At 42.9% G+C, this 23,017-nt stretch overlaps 4 protein-coding genes across 4 annotated transcripts; 1 reads left to right on the plus strand and 3 right to left on the minus strand.

The window, feature by feature from the left end:
• Positions 1-163: 163 nt before the first annotated feature.
• LOC108064329 (uncharacterized) lies at positions 164-5,422 on the minus strand. Its single transcript, XM_017151824.3, has 7 exons — positions 5,392-5,422; positions 2,709-2,789; positions 1,199-2,645; positions 1,032-1,142; positions 663-975; positions 502-601; positions 164-438 (listed from the first exon to the last, which is right to left on the minus strand). Exons 1-7 carry the CDS (start codon positions 5,420-5,422, stop codon positions 380-382), a joined length of 2,142 nt encoding a protein of 713 aa, XP_017007313.2. The 3' UTR covers positions 164-379.
• A 1,913-nt stretch (positions 5,423-7,335) lies between these two features.
• ort (ora transientless) lies at positions 7,336-10,043 on the minus strand. The gene is made up of 4 exons (XM_017151700.3): positions 9,951-10,043; positions 9,438-9,892; positions 8,731-9,380; positions 7,336-7,984 (listed from the first exon to the last, which is right to left on the minus strand). The coding sequence occupies exons 1-4, from the start codon at positions 10,019-10,021 to the stop codon at positions 7,700-7,702; spliced, it is 1,461 nt and encodes a 486-aa protein (XP_017007189.1). The 5' UTR covers positions 10,022-10,043; the 3' UTR covers positions 7,336-7,699.
• A 4,196-nt stretch (positions 10,044-14,239) lies between these two features.
• Positions 14,240-20,932, plus strand: LOC108064321 (uncharacterized). Its single transcript, XM_017151814.3, has 6 exons — positions 14,240-14,514; positions 15,881-16,057; positions 16,714-17,403; positions 18,069-19,373; positions 19,767-20,355; positions 20,414-20,932. Exons 1-6 carry the CDS (start codon positions 14,425-14,427, stop codon positions 20,665-20,667), a joined length of 3,105 nt encoding a protein of 1,034 aa, XP_017007303.2. The 5' UTR covers positions 14,240-14,424; the 3' UTR covers positions 20,668-20,932.
• Positions 20,933-20,950: 18 nt separating this feature from the next.
• On the minus strand, positions 20,951-22,810 carry LOC108064322 (melanization protease 1). Its single transcript, XM_017151815.3, has 3 exons — positions 22,723-22,810; positions 21,846-22,416; positions 20,951-21,350 (listed from the first exon to the last, which is right to left on the minus strand). The coding sequence occupies exons 1-3, from the start codon at positions 22,793-22,795 to the stop codon at positions 20,951-20,953; spliced, it is 1,044 nt and encodes a 347-aa protein (XP_017007304.3). The 5' UTR covers positions 22,796-22,810.
• Between the last annotated feature and the right edge of the window lie 207 nt (positions 22,811-23,017).

Genomic DNA, 23,017 nt, shown 5'->3' on the forward strand with positions numbered 1-23,017 from the left:
TAAATACAAATATGTAAAGATATTAAGCTTGCTTAATGAGTCGCAATAAAGACGTAAATACGTAATTATAGATTAAAATTAAAAATCATCACATGAAAAGATACTTTACTTCATGTTTGGCAGCAAAACAACCTTCATCATGTAACTAAAATATAAAACAAACTATTTTTTCACACAGTTTATTTATCAAAATTAAATATTAATAATTTAGTCAACAAATGCCATTCATCATAGCAATGGGATGCGGTTAATAAATAGGGCACTGCACATAGAACAGAAAGCGGGAAGGGAGGGGGTCATTAAGAGTACATAGACTAGTGTGTACCTAAACCTAGGCTACAGTTACGGCTAAGGTGGTCAGGTTGGATCAGTAGGGCGATCAGTCCCTCGTGTGATCGCGTATCCAGTCCAGATATTCAGTGACACGAGTGTAGACACCTGGTGAAGGTATACAAATTAATCAAAAATATTAAAGAGGGTAAAGAATATATAGTAACTTACCAGGATAGCCAGGTTCGCCACACTTGTTGCCGAAGGAAACCACCCCCAGTTGCACCCAGTGGGAGTCATATCGCATCATCAGAGGACCGCCAGAGTCGCCCTAGAAAGGAAAGTAAACTAGAATCCTATCCCTAAAATAGAAAATAATCCTTTTAACCCACCTGACAGGCATCCACTCCGCCATCCGAGTACCCGGCGCAAATAAAGTTCTCGTTGATGGGCTGGAAGTAACTGCGATCGCAGTCCTCGTTCCTCCAAATGGGTAGCTCCGCCTGCCGCTGGCTGGTGGACTCCTTGCCGCCGTAATAGGTGGTTCCCCAGCCCACGACGGTGGCCCTGCGACCTGGCAGTCGCTCCTTGGGCGGCATCCGAACTCCCTTGGGCAGGCAGACGGGGATCACATACTTGGACTTCCTCACCGGTTTGTCCAGCACCAGAATGGCAATATCGTTGTAGAAACCAATGCGGGAGAAGCTAAAGTTACACAGAAAATTATAATATAAATATTTTAATGGAAGACCTTAACCCACCGCTCATGGGTTCGCACTTCCTTCACAGCAAAGGTCACGGGATCAGAGGGTTCGGCATCCGTGGAGAGATCGATGTCACCCAATCGCACTGTAAACTGACGGGCAGCAAATCTAAAAGTGATCAAAAGTTAATAACCATGGAATAGAAATCCCAATCCTTGCCTTACGGTTTCTGTCGCGAATCTCGGGTACAATGGGCCGCAGTGAGGATGTACTTGGAACCAATCAGGGAGCCACCGCACCAGAACTCCGTGCGTTTGGGTCCATGGAGGAAAATGGCCGCCATCCAAGGCCACTGACCATTGGGGGCCTCCACTCCGCCCACAATTCTGCCCGTGGAGTACTCCTGCTGGCCGCACTCATCGGGATCCACGATATTGTTGCCGATCTCATCCAGACCCTCGGGTTCCAGTGGCACCTCCGTTGTGGTGGTCGTCGTGGTGGTTGGCGGTTTCTTCTGGGGAATCAAAACAAGTCCCGAAGTGGGTCGCGTGGTGGGTCGAACGGTAATCTTCTTCGTGGGCAGCGTGGTGGCCTTTGTAGTGCTCGTCGTAGTGGTTGTAGGTCGAGTGGTCAGTCTCAGAGGTTTCTGGGTGGTCAAAACGGTGGAGGATGCCGAAATGGGGCAACACACGCCCGGCACATAGAGGCTCTTGAAGCACAGCGATTCCCTCAGGCTGCTGAGATTGAGCAGCAGGGCGGGACAACTGCTGAGATCCTCGCAGCGACCTCTCCTTCCACTTGGAGTCTTACAGTAGTTCTCCACATCCTTGCCGGTTCCCGCATCATCATCATTACTTTCGTCCTGATCCAGCTTATCCAAGGCACTCAGGGTAATCGAAGCTTCTGTGGTGGTGGAGGTGCTAGTTGTGGTGGTTCTCGGAGTTGTGGGTATCTTGATCTTCTGCTGCGATTGAGCTCCAGTTGGAATTTGGACTAATTCTTCACTGGGCTTCTTCACCTTCTGCTTGTTCTTGTTCTTCTTCTTTTTCTTCTTCAGCTTGAGCTCCTTGTTCTCCACAAACATGGGAGCAGAGTCATCGTTGCCAATTCTCTTGGTGGCCACCTGGATAACACTCAGATTGGCGGGCTTGCCAGCTGGTAGCAAACTATTGGCAGAGAGTGTAATGGGCAGGGGGTCCATCAGTTTGCCCGAGACTCCGGGAAGTGGTTCCGATTTTCCCTGAGGAGAGGAGGATACGGTAGAGGAGGGAGCCAACTCAGTGGTGCTGGAAACACTGCTCTCCTCGCCAGTCTTATCCTCACTCTTCTCTTTTTCAACCCCCTCCGTTTTGGCCTGATCCTGACCACCGCGCGTGATGTCCACCAGCATGTGACCCACATGATTGAGGGCGCCCAGGGTCTCCGAGATGCGATTGAAGGTGGACTGGGAGAGCAGGCGGGGCAGGGATTCGTTGCTGCCCTCCGACTGCTCCTCATCGCTGTCGTAGTACTCGCTTGAACCCTCGACATCGTCGTCTTCCTCATCCTCGTAGGTGGAGCTGGACTGACTGCTGCCACTGGCACTGCCACTACTGGCGGAGCTCTGACCCAAGTCCTCGCTCAACTGGCGACCCAGTCGTCGGTCGTGCAGGTGCGGCTGAAAGAAAGACGCTGCCTTAAGGGTTAAAGTTGTGAATGTCCGTGCACAGCGTACCGCATCTTGATCACACTTACCGTCGTTGGTCAAATGCTGCGGCTGCTCCTCATCGTTGGCGTCAACCGATTGCCCGCAAGCAAGAGTTCCCAAAGAGAGTACTGAAAAGGAGAAGGAAAATTGTTAGTAAAGTTTGGATTTAATTAATAAAAATTTAAAACTTAAATTATTTTAGATGCTTATTATTTTCTTTGTTAAATAATAATTTAATAGGAACTTAAATATATATATTCAATCAAATGCAAAGAAAAAACGATAATTTGCAAGATAAATTTTTCTAAAAACATATATAATAAATTCAATGGAAAATAATAAATGACTGGAAATGAATAAATGAAAGGTCCGTATTATCACACTATTGTTCTACGGAATCTAATTGTGTACAATTCAGATAAGATAGTTGAATTGATAAATTATTGATTTTATTTGATAGCAACGATTCGCTATCATTACACTTTACTTATTAAAAAAATAATATTTATTAATTATGGTATTTTTTTTGGATAACAAATAACAACATATAGTTAAGTCTTCTGTATTTTTCTACAGCTCTAAAAGTAAACAAAACACTTTTTAAGCAATTGTTTAGTGCACTTGCAGTTCCCCCTTTTAGAGTTATGAAACGCACAGTTGGCCACCATTTGGTTACACAGTTTGAAAGCAGGAAGCACTGCAGATCCGCGATCTCCCGACTGACCCAGCTCACTTCAAGCCGAACAATAGCCCTATGCAAAGTCTCTTCGTCTTCGCCGGTTGAATAATGTCACAAATTGGCATTACGCATCTGCAAAGCGAGCCACCGCCCCACCTCCCTTGTCCCTTAAATAAGAAAGTATGTCGTTGTTCAACTGAAGCATTTAATGTTTATTTAGTTTTGTGTTTATTTTGCTTGGCTGCCGTGACATAATCTCAGTTCGTTTGGCTTGGATTGCTAGGGGTTTTTTGTGGTATTTTTGGTGGGCTTGTCTCTTTTTGCTTAATGACTCGACATTTTTTTCGGCGGAGAAGATCGCATCGATGAGGAACTTCCTCCCGGGCGATTCTTTATGTAAGTTAAAAGCGCCTTCAAGGTCGCCGAAAGATTTCACCTCGCAGCGAAGGAAAACAAAATTGATTATCTCGCAGTGATTTGGGTTAAGCTGCTACAGTTTCGGTTTTATTTCGCCTCTTTCTGCTTTATTTTGATTTTCTTGTTTTGCTTTTATGCCAGATTCGAAGGCGGCTCATTAACATTTTTCGAGGTGTGCACTGCAACTTTGCCACTTTCACTTGGAATAAAATTGCCCATACCAAATGGCAATGCTTCATTTCGTTGCTGCTCGCCCCAACACAATGAAATATTGGCCAATTATAGGGCTTATACAGAAATGATTTCTTGGGAAAAGTGAATGCCCCTGGCGCCCTAGACAGACTAAGCACATTCGTCATGGATATGTGTGCTCTCTTTTCGGTTCATTGTTGTTCGGTTCGGCTCGGGCTTTTGTGCATTTTGACCCAAAAAGATGTCACACATTCCTTTCAAAGAAAAAAGTGAAAATTGTACTACCAATTCTTTAATAAGGTGCCAATAATTCAAAATTATTCACCGCCATTTTTATATTAAATTTCAAAATTTGCAATAAAACATTTTTGGAATTTTAAAGACTCACCTAATTGATTCGTAAATCATTAAACTTGAAATTACAAACTACCAAATAATTTATAGATCGTCACTTCATTAATAATCAATTTATCTAATGTATTGACTTTGTCTTAAGTAATTTAATTCTTTTAATATTTGAACCACAAGATTAATTCAATCACTTAAAAGTTTAACTAAACCTTGAGGTAAAACATCCAATTCTCTAAAACCTTAGGTATAAAGCCAACACCAGGAATCTCGTAAGCTCCAGCCAACCAATTTCCCTGTAATTGCGCGGCAAACGAAAGTGAAAATCCCCCAATAAAGCAGTTGAGATGTCAACGCTGCCACGGCTGCTGCTGGAAAATTACAAACTAATCCCCCCGGGGGATCGAAAGAAACGCAGCACAGCAGCTGCATTAACTTCCGAAGCAGTAGAAATAACATAAAATTGAACACTTCATGGTCAGGCCTTCATCGGCAAAGCTGGCAAACCTGGAGTTTTGGCACCGGCAACGGCCAAAACGGCCAGCAAATGGCCAACAAACAGCGGCGTTGACAAGTTTTTTCTCTCTCTATTTTTTGTTGTTGCATAATAGATGGTCAAGCCTGGCGTTGCGGTAATACCAAGAAACACGTACACAGGTGTAATGTTCGGGCCAGGGGAGATCTCCCCGATTGGCCTTGGTGTCCGCATCTATGTGATTTGCATGCCAGCTGGTTTTTCTGTCCGTCTCTGACGTCACCGAGCGGAAGTTTTATTGGCGGCGTTGGGCAGGCAAAGAAAGTTGCAAGCCACCTCACGTTGCACGAATCACGATGATGACGATGACAATCACAATCACACAAAAAAACAAACCCCAATCATCAGCTGCATTCGGACTTTCGTCGGATGCGCAAGTTCGTTGCCTAAGTCTTTTGTTTTCCTTTGTTACTTTTTTGCGCACCGCATTAGCACAAATTAACCATAAGCCGATCATAAATTGTTACCAAATGATTTTTTGGAATGCCCAAAACTAGGTTAATTATCTGTTAATTTCGGGGCCTGATTTTATGTTATTTTGTCTGATTTTAATACCAACCCAGGCAGAGCAGCAACACCTTCGTTTGCATCTTGCCGAACATCAACTTGAAATGCAGTTTCCGTTTTCAGTTCACGAAGCCCTCGAACATTTGCCGAAAAATGTGGTAGTTTCGTTCACTTTTTTGTTTACTATTATTTAACACACTCGACGAAAGGCGATGACGAACGAACCCAACGAAAACGACTCTGAGCGAAAATGAAAGTGTTAAAAAGTGTTAAGCTGCGGCGACGTTTTTCTTCGGTTTCGTTATCTCGGCTTAGCTGAACCACAATTTAGCCTTGGTGTAAACTTTTACGAGCTGCCAATTGGTTTAATTGAATTTTGTAATATTTATTTTTATATTACGCCCCGAACAGATTGCGAAACGGCTGTGAAAAGTGCACGAATTTCACTTTTTTATTCCCAGCTCGAATTAAACAAGGTGCTTTAAACTTAAACAGCTTCAGTTTATGGCTTATGATGGGTTTATTTTGGGGCCTTTTAAAGGGTTTTTTTTTTTTGTAACTCGATGTTTGGAGCGGAGTGCGGCCTGCTTCCGTGTGCCGTTGCTGCCCGAGTTCGACTGAAATTGAAACTGAAACTGCAAAAGCCGAAGACAACATCAGGCCAGCAGCAACAACATAACATTTTGTGGCGTCGTCGTTGTCAGGCAGCTTTAGCTTTGGCCTTTATTGTTGTTATTGTCGATGGAGCATTTCGTTTCGTTTTCGTTTCGGCTTTTAAGGGGCGGGAGAAAAAAGGGGGGAACTTAAGAGCCGCGACGGTAGCCGTGAGGTTGTCAGCTGGATTTTTACTTTCTTCAGACTCTGGGCATTGTCTGTGCAAGAGGTGAGACTTTGAGCACCCAGCGAGTCACTTTAATTGGTCATATTTCTTCTATTAAACTAAGAAAAGTAATTTTCAAAATTTGACCAACTTAGCCAACTCATTGAACCCTCCTCCATTTTAAGCCAAGTCAATTTGCATTGAGCACGCCCACATAATGCTCAACCTCAGGTATTCCCCAGTCCCAAATAAACACTGAATTTGCGCAACCTTAGCTTATTTTTCCGCTCTCGAAGCCTCTGCCAATGCAATCGAGTACTGGGCCCGTGTTCGATGTGGTTTTTGGGTGATTCATGGTGGTGTGGTTTCCCCAAAACGAAGCGAGAGGCCAAAGACTGGCCTACTTCAAATGCAAATGGCTTAGCCGCAAAACATACATATTCACACATAAACATATGATTGATCATCGAACGACATGGAGGAGAAACCCGAAAAAAATTAAGTAAAATTTAAGTGGAAAAAGGCAAACAATTACAAGGTTTTGGTTTTCTGCGATCTCTTAGATCTAACATCTCTTTATCTTATTTCAGGCTCAATTGGTAAATTTTGTTTTCGTTTTTTTATTTCGAGCCCCATATCGGTTTTTGCTCAGGCGTCACTAACGACCGTGAAAAGGCAAAAGTGTAGAGCGTGTGACCAACATAATTAATTGGGTATTCATAAGACCATCTCTCTTCACCCTGCAGCTGTTTGACAACCGCGAACGGTAGAAACCCGAGCAAGTTCCATTGTTCCATCCAATGTTGGCACCTTTAAAAGAAAAAGCAGCGCGAAATAAACTTATAACTGCTGCTCCATAAAAAGAAGAAGAGCAAGGTGTTAAAAACGAATGGGCTGAGAAGTTGTTATGCGAAGTAATAAACCAAATGGGGAAGGTATTTCAAATTAACCTCAAATAGTATCCCTTTGCAAAGCCCACTATTAGCTTTTGCAGTAGAAAAGCTTTTATTCGCCTGGGTTTTGATAAAAATTATTCAATAAAAAGTTCCCTAGAGGACTTTTCTCCTGATACTATTTAAAAGCTCACTTTTTTAATTTTTGTTTAAAATACCCCACCCAAACAACCAATCACAAACTTTTTGTTAAATGGATTCTCTATTTATTTACAATTAAAAGCATTTGTTTGAGACATTAAATTACAATTCACTTAATCTACATCAGCTACAACGTCACTTGATTAACTTTAAGCATTTTTAGGAATTTAATTGGTAATTTGTAATTTATCCTGTATTCATAACTCCTTCTTTTTCTTTCCTTTTCGTCTTTTTTTTGTTTTTCTTGTGGTTCAACAATCATCTATGTTTAAAATTCATTGACTTAAAGCTTGTGCGTGAAAGCTTAAGAGTAAATTTGCGATATACGTTTCGATATATGCGAACAATCAACGTTTAACACTCGGATGGAGCGCCAGAGAGAGCTAGCGAAGTGTGTATGTACAGGGCCGAAGAGGTCGTAGTTCGTAGTTCGCGGTTCGCGGTTCTTACAGATACTCGTAGAACACACACCAGTAGATGCCGTTGAGGCTGGCGAAGAGGGCGGGGAACAGGACGCGCGAGGAGCGGTCGATGTAGATGGCCCGCTTGAGCCGCTCCTGGGCGGGGGTCAGCTTGGGCTTCGGTAGTTCCGGTTCCGGTGCCGCCGGCGGCGGAGGCGGTGGCGGCGGCGCAATCCCCGGAGTCAGAATTATTCGCGACTCCTGCCGCGGAATCCACGGACCGTCCGCGTCCAGCGGCGGACGCACCACACGTCGAGTGGTGGTCACAATCTGAAAAATATTGCACATTAAATTTTATCTTCAAAAATAAATGAAATGAAATGAAATGAAAATATAAGAACTATTTTAATTGAATGCCCTCCTTTATCTTGTACACTATTAAGATTTGTTAAAAAATACTACTTAAAGATATAATTAAATTCAAAACCGCAAGGATTAGAAATAAAATTTGGTATCTAAAATATTTTTAAATAAAAGTTGCGAATTATTTCACATTATTCAAACGTTAAGAAAAATCTGTATTTTTAAATATTATATTGGTTATAAATATGGACACGTTTTGAAAAACTAATTTTAATTTAAACTTTACTATTACATAACTACGGCTAAAAAAAACCGTAATATTTATTTAAAGAAAAACTTAGATTAAAAAGTAGGTGCACATATTTTAAATCTAAATTAAATTGTTCTTACACAGAGAAAATTATCAAAAGTTTTAGGTGCAAAATAAGGGGTGAAACATTTTAAAAATTAAAACGTTTCATAAAATTTATTTTACTTTGCATTTTTAAAACGTTTTTATTTTTATTTTTAAAACGTTTTTATATGAAAACGGCACCTAAAACGTTGCATAATTTTCTCTGTGTAATTTTCGTGAGAAAACTTCATTTTTTCCTATTTATATTTGTTGAAAATTGTTGACTTTGCTACTAAGCTTCTTATTTCAGAGCTTCGTTTCTTCTCTATTTGTTTTCTCAAACTAAAATGATCAGAAAATCAAAGAAACTTCCACTTACCCTCCTGTTCTTGGTCATCTCGTCAAATATCTTCTCAATCTTTTCGATTTTCTCATCGGCCAGTGGCAACATAGTGGCCTGCTGTTTGCTGGCCACCGAATTGCTGCCACCCGGAGGAGCCCCTCCCTCTCCCTCCTTTTTGGGCCCATCCCCCGCCACTGGCTTCGGAGGATATGCCATGGGCTTGGGAATGGGCGTGTCACTTAGGACGATGTTGATCAGACAATACTCCATGAGGGCCATGAACACGAACACAGTGCAGACGGACATGAAGGCGTCCACGGCCTTGAGATAGGAAACGGGTGGCAGGGAGGACTGCGACTTGGCGTGCTGCGTGGAGAGGGTGAGAAGGGAGGTGACGCCCAAGGTCACGCGGGCCGGTGCCGCCTCCGGCTTGATCCAGAAGGATACCCAGGACATGATCACGATCATGCAGGTGGGTATGTAGGTGTTGAAGACGTAGTAGACCAGGCGGCGCTTCAGGGTGAACACCACCTCCAGGCAGGTGAAGTTGCCCGTGGAATACACCTGGGTGCAGTCCGCCGTCTCATTGCGGATGAGAGCCACCTGCGGCAGCTCGATGTTTTCGTCCACCACCAGGGGCGTGGTGGGATCCCACTGGAATATCAGGTCGTCTGTGGTGTGGGATACTAAAAAAAACAAAATAAATAATTTCAAGAGCTTACACTCGGCTGAGAAAATCTTACGGCTCTCCATCTGCAGCTTGCATTCCTGTGTGTCGTGTGGATAGATGGCAAAGTTCATGATGCAGGACAGTTTCAATGTCAGCTTAACCATGTAGAGTATGGTCTTATCCTTGTACAGCCACATATAGTGATTGGGTATGGTCATCGTCTGAAAGGTTACCGATTTGGCGTTTTTGAAGAACGAATCAGGTCGCCACATGTTCTTCAGCCAGTCCACCTCCAGCAATCGGTATTCCTGTGTCATATTCTCCGGCAATCTCAGGCGGTGATCCTTCCAAGTCTGGGCGAAGAACACGTCCGCCACATAGGTCATCGAGTTCTCATCGATGGAGTCCAGACCCATCACCGTCACATGGAAGTAGACTATTGTGGGCTGGCCCTCCTTCTTGGGCGGTCTCATCTTATCGTAGCGCTTGATGTCCTCGGGCAAGATGTCGGTTATGGCCAGACTTTGTCTGGTTTTATGGGAAATTTTTGATTCAATACTCGGGTTGGTTGTTTTTTCATACTTACTGAAACTCCCCTTTGGCATAGTGCTTCAGGCAGATGGTGCAGATCACCAGAAGAATTATTTGGACCACCATTTCTAGCTGAGCTCTTTCTGCCTGACAACTAAAAACCAAATGGTAAGCTATTATAGCAATTTTAAATTACTTAATATTTTCAAAGGGATCATAAAAAAATATTTCTAAAATGTAAAAACATTAACATAGCCAATTTTAAAAAAATATTTATAAAATTTAAAAAAATTCTAAATTGTTTTGGTCTCTAAAGCTCAAGAGTTTTTGAAGAAAATCTTCAGGTCGTACTGGCTTCGTCATAAAAGGTAAGCTCTTATAGAAAATGTTAAATAACTTAATATTTTCAAAAGGATCTTAAAAGAAATATTTCTAAAATTTAGAAACATTGAAAATAGTTTTAGCTCTTATAGCTCAAGAGTTTTTGAAGAAATTCTTCAGGTCGTTCTGGTTTAAATAACTTAAGATTTTTAAAGAGATCTTAAAAGAAATATTTCTAAAATTTAGAAACATTGAAAACAGTTTTGGCTTTTATAGCTCAATAGTTTTTGAAGACATTTTTCAGGTTGTTCCTGAAACCTATTTTCGATGAGAATTAGTATTATTTTCAGGGTTCTTCCTGCCCAATGTCTCTATACAAAAGGTCGACTTCGAGACAAACAACTTGAAGCGATTTCCCGGTCTGTGACTGTGTCTGTTTTTCTGCGACCTTGCCGCCAGGTGGAAAGGATCAAAGGCTTTCGAGGGGTCTGTCCTGGCATTGACAATGCATCGAGAGCGATTGGCACGAAAATAGCAACAATTATGCCGCTTAACCAAGTAAATAAAATGGGGGACGAGACTGGAGAAGAGACAAAAGGGCAGTTGCCTTCGACAATGCCTCGATAGCCTCGGCATTGGATGGCGTCGATTCCGAATCCGAATGCGGGATGGCAACCCTGGCCGCAGGACATAGACAGCAATACCTGCCGTCGTCCCAGTTGCTCGCTGCACACACAATACCGTCTTAATTCACAATTAAAGCCACTCGAAGGGGCGGAATGCAGTCGGTGGGCGATGGGTGAACAACGTGCCTTAAGTGGCCCATGCGCCTTTTTATGCGACCGCGAGGATGCCACGCCCCCTGCTCCTGCTCCTCCTCAGCCCCCCAGCCCACATGACGAAGACGGAGAAGAAAGCGGGCAATGAAAGAATCCTGCCAATGCTGCAGAGCCCCCATTAGACAAGGACAATTGCCACGGCACAAGTCTGGGGCTCTCCTTCTTCTTGATGGCAAATTGGGACAACTTAAAGCATCAGCGATTTTAAATAATGAATTCATTAATAGGCTTTCAGGCTTTTAAAGTGTAGTTGGTAAAATTAATTCAAGTATGTATGATCAACTAATTTTTACTCGTGACTTGATTTAAAACAAATATATAGTTTTAAGACACACTTCTTATAACGCCACAAAAGTTTAAAAAGTAACTTATTACAAGTAATAAAAACCTTAAATTGGTGTTGTTATAATGTACTCTCTTCTAATAAATAGTTCAAATATTGAAGTGCACTTATTTGTATGAAAAGAAGAATATCTTATTAAAAAGCATGCAAGTGTGTTGAAATACTAAATTGTTGTGTTACAAAAATGTAACCATCGAAAAAACCCTGCTATTTATGCTAACGGTAGAGGAAACCACTAATAGAAACTACAACATTTTTTAAAGACAATAATTTTAAAGTTTTAAATATATTGCTTAAAAATAGTGGGATAATAAAAAAAATATTTTCTACTACAATTAAAAAAAATTCTTATTTTAGTAACCGCATGTGCGTATTGCAACATAACTGTCAACACTTTTTACACATCCCTTCAAAAAATGTTGATAAATATTATGAAAAATTGGCAAACAAATTTTAAAATGTTTAAAAACCTTTTGATTTTCATGTGAAAGTTCTTATATTTTTTTATACAGTACTTCATTGCATATTAACCATAAAACATCTTAAAAAATTATAATATTATTTATAAAACCATTTCTAAACAAAAGTTAAATCTTTACAAACTTTAAATTGACTTTTGAAAAAAACCTAAAACTTTAAACATCTTACACAGTTTTTGGATGAATTCGATGCAAAGGGTTCTCTTGAAGTCAACTGTATTTCGTTTGGTTATTGAAGCAAAAGATTTCTGTTGGATTTCTGGAATCTTCACAGAGATTACATAACCATCAGCTTGTCGCACTAATTGACATGTTTAAGAAACACCACTTTTTATGAATTTTCCGGAATAATTGAAAATGTTTACCGATATGTCAAATATGAAGTTTATGTTCACATAAATATTTAGCACTCTTAAGCATTTAATTGCTGACTGGTTTTTAATTTTTAAGATTTAGTTCCTTCCGTTTTGAACGTCTTAGCAGTTCAAACTTTCGCTGACAACTGACAGTTGGAGGCGAACAGATTTGAATTTAAAACGTTGCCAGGCACGAACGAAAAGTTCACCAACGAAGGATGCAGGATGCTTGACGCGATGCTGGTGTAAGTGATGCGTGCGTGTGGGTGAGTCCTTTTCCGACTTTTCCGTGGGAAAAACAAAAGTGAAAGCCGCCAGAAGCATAGTCTTTAATATATTTGGGAGAACAAGGAACTATCGTGGATGTTTGTACATGCGTCTATATATAGGCCAGGCAAATATCCTTTCCCCAAACGAGGGCTGCATCGCCATGGGCCTGTGTGTTTGTCACTTAACATAATTTCCTCGAGTACTTTGGCATTGCCTCCATTTGCCACATAATCTCGGCTCGGCTCTGTCGTCATCGACATTGTTGTCTTCTCCTTCGCCCAGAAACTAGATGATGCACTGCCGCATGTGGAGGGCAGGACCTTCAATTTGGCATCATGGCAAGATGCGACATTTGTCTATCGATTCGGCTTGTTTAATTCGAGGGAAAATTCTTGAATGTGTATTGCAGCTATTTCGCTCGTTTGTTATTTGTTCACACTTGGACTCTTAGGTCCAGAGCATTGTTCAATCAATTTCCTTGTTAGTCCTCCCCTAACAAGTGCTCCGCAAGTTGGCAAGTGGCCCCAGAAGTGCCGTTTGTCGCATCAAAAGTTGGGGCCAGTGGCATCCTCGAGGGGCATACGACACTTGGAGACCCCGGACTAATGAATGCAGCGCTACGGTAATCCTGTGATCCCCCTCTGACGTCACAAGGAAAGCACAATTGGAATAACAAAGAATAGAAAATAAAAGCCAGCGGAAAACTGCGGGGAAAATCAAGTTTAATGAGATGACTAAAGCGCTTTGGGAAGTGGGAAATTGGTAAGTTAATATTATGGGGAAAATCGGAAATACACAGTTATTTATTTATTGTTTTTGTTGGATTTTTCCATTTCCTAACATGCTTTCAAAATATATTTTTAATGAAATTATTTAATTGTTTATTGTCCAAAAATGAATTTCTGTAATTCAGAAATAGAAGGAACTTTACAATGCTGGAATATTTCAAAATATTTAAAAAATAGAATTAGAATCTTAAGAATCTTAAATTTATAGCCCATATGAACTGCACTTATTTGTATTAAAAAGGAAAATTTAACTTATTGGAAAGATAGATAAAATAGATAAAATATCTTATAATTACATAATTAGTGATAGCACAATTTATAATGAAGGAATCATAAGTAATAAACACCTTGCTTCCTTCTTCGAATTCCTGGCGACCTTGAGGTACACTCACTTGTAAGCCAGCTTTATACATATGTGTAGATTTTGTGAGTCCCCGAGACCTGCCACGCCCACCCGCCCCTAAGCACTACTCGACGCCTTGCCGCAACACTCTTGAGCGGATTCCATACATCCTTTCTGCCTTTCTGGCTTTCTGGCCTCCGACCGAAGGAAAAGAAGAAGACTCGTCGTTATTAAATTATCTCTGATGCGATAATAGCACACTTAAGTCAGCACCTCACCCCCCTCCCCCATCCCCATCACCATCCCCACCCCCTTTCACTCCTCTCTATTGATGGGGCAGCTATAAAAAGCCGCTGATTTTTCTATAGTTTATTCGAATGCAGTCGAGCTTGGACCTGTTCTGAGTGCTCCTATTCCCCACCAGAATCATCATCATCCACCCCCACTAAGTGGTGCTCTTAAGTTTCTGCTGAGGGCAGCATCAGGGCGGCGGCTATGGCAAATTCGCAAAAGGTTTTGGCGCACTTGCAATTTGAATACTTTGGATGGTGGCGGTGGGGAATAAAAAAATATCTAGGGAACTTTTCACTTGTGTGTTTGGCTTTTGACAAGCGCACTACGTCATAGAAAATGTTGTAAAATAAATTATGAGAAAAATAGTTACAGAAACGGAAACTTATTAAGCCAAATGAATATTTCGTTTGCAAGGAAAAAGCTGTGACGTCAAGAGAGCCAAGGTTGCAAAGTTATTTGGACTGATCTGGACTAACTTCCCCTGAGAAATTAAGGGATGAGCGTCAATTGCATTGTTTTGACCAAAACCAATCGCAATGTTGGCCTGCGAACGGAACTTGGAGATGAATTCATTGTTATTATAGAGGTAACATAACTATTTATGGTCTGTTTTCTGTTTTTAAATGCTAATTTTTTGATACTATAAGTAAAAATGGAAAATGGACACACAGTAATTTTAATTGACGATACAGGTTGGGACGAGAAATTAACAGTAATATTTATGTAATATTAAAATTAACAGACCAAATTTTGATTTGTTATATTTTTTAAAATTGGTAGTTAAATAATTTTAAATCGGTAATGCGGTTATTCCACTACATTGGTCGGCTCATTCATTAGAACAATTTTTTCTCAGCCTATACGATTTTACGTAGGTGCGAGCAAGACAGATATATGTCAGCTGCAATGAGCAATTAATGAGCAAAATTTTAAAAACCGAAGGCCACCATTTTATTTTTTTTTGTATGAGCAAAATTGAATCTAAAAAGTACAATTTTGCTCATTTATTAGAGCTACAGTAAATCGGATCTTGCTCGCACCTACGTAAAATCGTATGGGCTGAGAAAAAATTGTACTAATGAATGATCCGAACGATGTAGTGGAATAACCGCATGACCAAAATACAACATCAGTGTTTCTAATTTTTAACAATGCTACACGAATAAAATTTTCTTATTTAGTACCAGCTTATCAAAATAAGCTTATTTCAAGATTAGCTTTAATCGAACGCTAAGATATCAGCCAATCATATCTTTTCCATTTCACTTCCTGCCACTGAAAGGCAGACAAAATGCCATTAAATATTAATCACCAGCTTTGGGGAGCGGCGAGAAACCACACAGTGTCCCACAGAAGATGTGACCCACATCGGCAGCACGCGGAAGTTCGGTGAATGGAACTCCCGCTGCCTCGCCCACCGCCCACTTGCCCACATATCCCAACTCCACCCACTTCATTCATGAAAAGCCTCAAAGCGAGGACATTGAACCGCCCGGGAGGAGCTAATCAGGGAGTTTTCAGCAGGGGGATGATGCTTAGGAGGGGTAGGGATGATGGGTGGTGGTTAGTGGGTGGCTTTTGGGTGGTGGCTCTGTCCAGCAACAGATGCCGCAAGGGAGAAAGAGAGCCACAAAGAGAGAGAGAGAGAGGGCTAGCCAGGTGGGCCGCCACATTGTTGACAAACAAACCTGTAGCCGCTGGCCAACACGTGGCGTTCGCCGCAGTGGGTGGTGGTTCGGGTGGTTCCACTGTAGCTACCAAACGCGCATGCTCCGCTTTCGCGGACAGCTGAGCGCGAAGCCGTGACGTCGCTATTGATTTTTACACAATCGCCGGACGCGCATCGCTGCAATTGGAGTTGCACGGACAAAACGGGAACGCACACGAAAAATGCTCTAAAGGATCCGCAGCGCATCCTTCGAGCGGCTAAAAAACCAGAGGCTTTCTTGCAGGCGCAGCTTGGCGGTGGGGCAACCGCATCGGCATCGGCGGAACCGGAACCCAGGATGATCAAACTGCGACCATATGTGCCCTCCAAGAGGATTGCCATACGGGACTCGTCCATAGATGAGGATGCCAGCGACGATGTTGAGGACGAGGTGTTCATCAAGGATGCCAGGTCGGCGAAGGTGAGTTCTTCTTGAAGAAATTAAAGATCCTAAAGTGCAGTGAAATCATTTTTAGAAGGGTTAATAAAACGGTGGAAAGACTTCGTCTTAAGTTTCAAGTGTACAGATAAGAAAAAGTTCTGTCTCTGGATATATTTTAAGTGTTTTTTTCCTTTTAAACCTACTGTTTCCTGGATTTTAATACAGTTTATATAGGCTTGGCCTGAACTTATCCAAAGTTTTGTGCTTCCATATGCCGAAGTTAATTTTGCGATAAATATTCGCCTGTTTATACACAGAGAAAATTATACAACGTTTTAGGTGCCGTTTTCATATTTAAAAATAAATATGAAAAGTTTAAAAAATGCAAAGTAAAATAAATTTGTATGAAGCATTTTACTTTTTAAAATGTTTCGCCACTTATTTTGCACCTAAAACTTTTGATAATTTTCTCTGTGTACAACTGTGAAAATGTAAAAACTTCTCTGTGAAATAAATTATCGCATAAATTAAAGAGTCTTTAAAATATATTTAGACTCTAAATAAATATGAAAAAATAATAGAAAAAAATACAAATAAATAAATACAATCCCAGAAATAAAATATATTAATTTAATTGTGTGAAAATTGGCTTTTAAAAACATTTGTACTAATTTTCAATTATTTTTCATCCACAGCGCAGCGAGGAGCAGGGCCTGAAGAGGCCCCTGATGGCGCCGCGTCGCAAGCACAGTCCCGGATCTGCTCCCGGTTCGGGATCAGGATCGACGCCCATAATGAAGCAGCACAGGCGGCGACGCTGCTGCCGCTGCTGCGAACCCTTCTGCTACGCCTTGGCCGCCCTAACGGTGCTCTGTGCCCTGCTCAGCCTGGCGGCCCTCATGCTGACGCTCTTCCCGCTGCCGCTGCAGCGAATCCGCCACTGGTGGCGCCCCGATCCCGCCCAGCTGGCGGCCATCTCGGGCTCCGCGGGCTCCTCGCGCATCGCCTACGGCAGCTCGCTGGGCAGCGAGTTCGTGCCCTGCACCCAGATCAGTGTCCAAAAGCGCTGGACGCGCAGCTTGGCGCGGATGAACAGCGAGAGTCCGCTGCGATCGGCCGACCTGAATGGCGACGGGATCAAAGACGTGGTCTTCGGCTATGGCGTCGACGACAACATCCACTACGAGGGCATCCCGCTGCCCAGGTGCCAGTCCGCCCAGCAAGGCGAGGAGGTGCCCTGCGAGGGCGGAGTGGTGGCCTTGAACGGACTGGATGGCTCCATCCTGTGGCAATCGTGGAGCGTGGCCAACGTCTTCTCGCTGCACTGCAGTGCGGATGTGGACGGCGACGGGGGTACCGATTGCGTGGCAGCTGGGAGATTGGGGGTGAGTTATATGTCATTATCCTTAGAAACACTGATAAAAAAAACAAAGCAAATCCATTGATTTTAGATTTTTATTATTTTTAAATATTGAAATATTACAAAATTTTAAAATTTAAGGAAATTTTGGAATTTTTATTGATAAAGAATGATTAACGTATTAATGACTAACATTGTATCTATTATTTTCTACCCTAATTTAAATATTTATATCACGAAATTGAATATGTTTTTTATTTTTTTAATTAATTTTTTAATTAATTTAGGTATTTAAAATTTTGAATTTAAGATAAAGATACTTATTTTTGCACACCACTTTTTTAATACTTAGTTTACTTCAGTGGAACGAAATATTTTTAGGAATTGTTATCGATAAAGAATCATTAAAGTATTAATGACTAACTTTGTATCTTTTATTTTCCACCATTATTTAAATTTGTATATCAAGAAATGTGGTATGTTTTTTATTAAAGCTACCTGTTTTTCCTACTCCATTTTTTATCAGTGTACTTCAATATTTTAAATTTAATTTTGAACTTAATATAAAGCTACCTGTTTTTCCTACTCCATTTCTTATCAGTTTAGGAAGGGAATAATTTAAGGTTTTGTTTAAATTACTGAAATTTTCTTAATAATATTTAAACATTTTTAATCTGACTCCCCCAACAGATGATCTACGCCATAAATGGCCGCACTGGCTCCGTAATCTGGCGCTTCCGCGAAATAGAGGTGGAGACGAACTCACCGATCGTCATGGATCTGTACACGATCAATGTGCTGCGCGACCTGGACGGAGATGGGGTGCCGGAGATAATAGCCGCCCACCTGGAGGAGCGCGAGGAGTCGAAGGCGGGGCACATAAAGCTGATTTCCGGCAAGACGGGCAAGGTGATCCGGAGCATTCCGACGCCGTATCGCGAGGAGATGTTTGTGCCCATTCAGCTGCTCACGCAGGCGGACGGAACGGAGCTGCTGCTGATCGTCACCGGGGGTCAGAACACCCCAGGTGGCATCTACTCCCTGCGACTGCACTCCCTGATGGCGCACACCAGTGAGAAGCACTTCACGCCGCTCCATCGGCAACCGGGATCGGGTCTCATGGTGCCCGCCGTGCTGAGCGATCTGAATGGCGATGGCATCTCGGACGTGGTGGTGGCCGCCTTCAATCGCAGTGTTTTGGCCTTCGACGGAGCCAACTACACGATGATGTGGAACTACACCTTCCCGGCCAGCGAGTGCGTCAGTGCCATTGTACCGGGACTCTTCGATCACGACAATGTCACCGATTTCATGGTCAAGTACAACACGGGTCCGGGATTTCCGGTCTACTACTACTCGCAGACCACCATCCTGAGTGGCAAAACGGGACAACCGCTGCTCAATGCCATGATGACGGATGCAGGCGGTGCCAATAGCCTGCTCGGTGGCGTCTCCATTTCCCAGAGCTTCGGCGGCGACTTCTTCCTGCACTGGCAGCTGCAGTGCCGCAATCGTCCGGATGCCCGGGATGCCTACGAATTTGTGCCCGATAGCGATATTATATTACAGGCCCGGGCCGACACCTGTCGTCTGCGGTACAACGAGTCCACGGTGCTAAAGCTCTACGGGATTGCCAGGCACATCGAGCCACCCGGTGCGGTTCTGTTTAGCACCGATGATCTGGAGGTTCAGCTGAATCGCACACAACGACCGGCGGCGGCTGGCAAGAAGTCCCCGCTGAAGCATCCCAAGCTGCTCAAGAAACTGCTGGCCGGCAATCGGGAGCAATTGCTGCGCCAGGTGGCCGCCGGAACGGAAATGGGTAATGGTAACAGTTTAGGCAGAGGAACTGAGCAACCGGGCAGGCGATCAAAAGTCCATCATCGACATAATCCCTTGATGGAACAGCAACTGCAGGAGCTACTGCCTCAGGGAGCAGAGAACGAGCTGCCCAGCTTCGGAATGGGAGGAGGAGGAGGTTACCCCAAGGAGTTTGTAAGTACAAGCTAAATTAGAAAGTTAAGAAAAATTTTCAAAAACTATTAACCTTTAAGAAAATTTTTTTTTTATTTTTAAATCAATTAGTTCTCATCTTTGATTTTTTACCACAATTCGATTTTTTTTCTAGATTTATATGTCATACCGTCTTTGCCGTACAAGCTAAATAAGAAATTTAACACAAACTTTCAAAAGTATTAACCCTCAAGAAAAAAACAATTTTTTTATTTTTAAACCAATTAGTTCTCATCTTTGATTTTTTACCGAATTTCGGTTTTTGTTTTAGATTTCTATGTCATACCGTCTTTGCTGGCGATTCAACTTCCCGTTTTAAATAAGCTTCTTTTATATAGTAGTATAAGTATAGACTAAACCTTTTCCTTTTTGCAGAAGGACTACGAAGGACTGCAGCTGCCGGCAGATGCTGCGAATCAGCTGCGCCTGCCGGAGGAGTACGAGCTGGTGTACAACGACGAAGTGCCTCCGCTGCTGGAGCAGAGCGACCGTGAGCGGCCCATTCACCTGCGGTCCAAGTACCCCAGTCCCGGCAGTCGCGATGTGCGCAGCGGGTTCCTCGAGGCCACCTCCAGCACCCCAGCCACGCCCAGCACCACCGGGCAGCCAATGTCCAACCAGTCCCCGCTCAGCCTTTGGGATCTGGAGCTGGACAACGAGGCGCGGGAACAGGCCGTGGACGCCCAGGAGGGCAACAAGAAGCAAAGGAGGAGGCGTCGCAAGAGACGCGAAAGTGCTGCCGGAAGCACGACTGCAGCTGGCGAGGATTCAGAGGATTCTTCCGGAGCCGACTGGTATTTGGCTTCCATCTCATCCACCGGCGTTTTGCTGAAGGCACTCGGCAATGCCAGTTCCTCGCTGGACTTTGCCTTCGTCCTGAACATCCGCGAATCGGAGGCCTATCCGCCGCTCTTCTCGCCGCAGGATCTCAGCTGCGTGGAGGAGAAGATCAGCGCCTACAAGAGTGAGTGGTACAAATGTTATGAAGGTATCTTATCTAAAATATCCCTGACTATTCACAGGCTACACCATCGACAACCTGCGCGTGCTGCGCAAACAGTTCCTGAAGCAGTGCCTCAGCGAGCGTCTTGTGGACGCGGAGCCGGCCCTGCCCAAGTTCGAGTCGCAGCTGGTGGTGACCCGCATCGGGATCGAGTGCACCTGCCGCTCCCTGAGGCCAGGGGAGGTCTGCTCCGAGCTGGATCCCCTGGAGTCGCAGCGCTGGACGGAGTTCATGGGGAACTCGGGTCATGGCTTCTATGCCAACAACCACTAAACGCTAATCGCCAATCGCTGGCGGCGGTGGAGGATTTCGCAGCGGAGGACCGGGTCCTTTTGGCCACCGACGCCGGAACATCCCGCCATCCCGCCATCCCGGCGGCCTAACTCTTTCTCTCGATGTCTCTGTCACTACAGTCACTATTGTAATTTATCGTCATTTGCGTGTTGTGGGGTTTCTTGTAATCGTAACAGTATTTACCTGCGTGTATTTGTGTATATTTTACGAGTTCTTTTGACAAATAAAACTAATCCAATTTAAATTTAATCTTAATAATATCTTAGGCCCTCATCCTATCCTTAATCCAATTTAAAAACGCTTTGGTTCTGGTGTAAACTGCTGGCATATTAGTCCTTCCGCAATGTACATATCCGTAGGAAGCGATGCCGGCTTGATATGTAAATTCTGTGTAGTTAGGTCCCATATCGGTGACCATCAGAGGACCGCCTGAGTCCCCTCTACAGGTATCGACTCCTCTTGGACTACCGGCACATATTTGGAGCTCACTGTTGACCCTCACGTTTCTAAACATTCTATCGCACCTATTTGAGTTCACTGTTATGATGTCGCCGTGCTTCAGTACATCTCCCTCTGTTCCCCAGCCGGCTATTTTAAACTTGGTTATCGTCGAGGAGAGTTCGTTTTGCAGGAGACAAATCGGCTTGATTCCGGCACTAAAGCTGGGGGAATAGAAATTGTTTATCAGGCAGTGTTAAAAAATTACAAAAAAAACAATAAGGGAAGCTAGCTAATCCGAAATCCAGAAATATATAAAAAATAATATTCCTAAGAGAAGAAGGTAAAATTTAAAAAAGCAACGAACTTATAATTTTTGTTTCCAGTATTTTTGGAGCTATAGAATATAATTGTCCGATCAGGCTTGTTCCGACTTATGTACTATCTTCAGTAGTTTCTACCCGATAGCTTCACAACTAAGAGACTAGTTTGCGTAGAAACGGACAGACAGACGGACAGAAGGACAGACGGACAGACGGACAGACGGACAGACGGACAGACAGACAGACAGACGGACAGACGGACAGACGGACGGACATGCATGGCTAGATCGATTCGTCTAGTGATGCTGATCAAGAATCGTAATTATTAATTCCACTTGTTTTCTGTTATCATATTGGCCCTTCTTGAAAGCATGATGTTTCCAAATCATTACTCACCGTACTGGCATTTTGAGTCGCAGCAGGGCGATGTCGTTCTGATACATTTCTAACGAGCCCCTTCCGTACTGCTCATGCACAAAAAGCTCCTCCACGTCGATGACCAGATAGGGGTCAGTACATCGAATGCGTAGATCAGTGCATTGCGAAATATTCTCTGGAGTGTTTTCGATATTATGCCCGCCTAAACCCACACTTTGGAGGTCCAAGTTAACCGGCATGGCAGACACACAGTGGGCTGCGGTCAGAACATAACGATTGTTGATCAGGGATCCCGCACACGAAGATACAATCTGCGAAGTTGACCTATCCAGATACAGGAGCTTTGCCATCCAGGGGAACTCATTGGCCTCCGCTGCTATGCCCTTCGCAATGCGAAAATCAGATGTCCTCGATTCGCACATATCTGTAGATGGGAGCTCATTACCAGACTTGGGACAGCATATCATTTGCGGCCCCGGATATTGCCAGACACTAATGCCATATTCCGTCCTCATTTGTCTCGTCCATTCGGTGTTATACAAGTGGGGGCAGTGATCTAGTCTGATATGTTTTTCATCCGGTTGGCAATCTAAAAAAGGTAGAAATCTTTTATGACTTACTCGAAACTCAGCGAACCGATTTTTTTTTTGAGATGGCATATCAATTTCATTTTTGGCCATATGATACAAAAACTTGAAGGCTTTAAAAAAATATTTTAAAAATGAGTTGTACAAATATTTTCACAAAAAACCCCCTGTGATAAAGCCCTTGGAATTTTAGCTTATCAGTCTACTTAATGTCTTTCAGCTACACAAAATATTCCTAGTGCCGCCAAAATTTTAATTTATTTTGAGGTTTCTAATAGAACCGTTAAAAAACCGTCGACAATAATTACCATTTGGAGCCGGATTCGCCAGAAGGTAAGCCGGAATCAAGAGCAAAGTACCAACTCTCAACAAAAAGAACATGTTTACCCGTTGCGCTTTAAAATAAGACTGATTTCTAAAACACCACCAGCGGCTATTTTATATACTTCGCAATCTTTTTCGGCACAAATGAAATTATTCAGAACCATATCAGAACGGAAGTCTACATAAAAAAGTCGTTAAATTTGTACATTTTTATCAGCTCTCTCTACAAAAAGAGATCCAAGTATTCAAACTTAAAGTTCAAACAAAATTTGAATATTA

This window comes from Drosophila takahashii, chromosome 3R (assembly GCF_030179915.1).
Source record: "Drosophila takahashii strain IR98-3 E-12201 chromosome 3R, DtakHiC1v2, whole genome shotgun sequence".
NCBI lineage: Eukaryota > Metazoa > Arthropoda > Insecta > Diptera > Drosophilidae > Drosophila > Drosophila takahashii.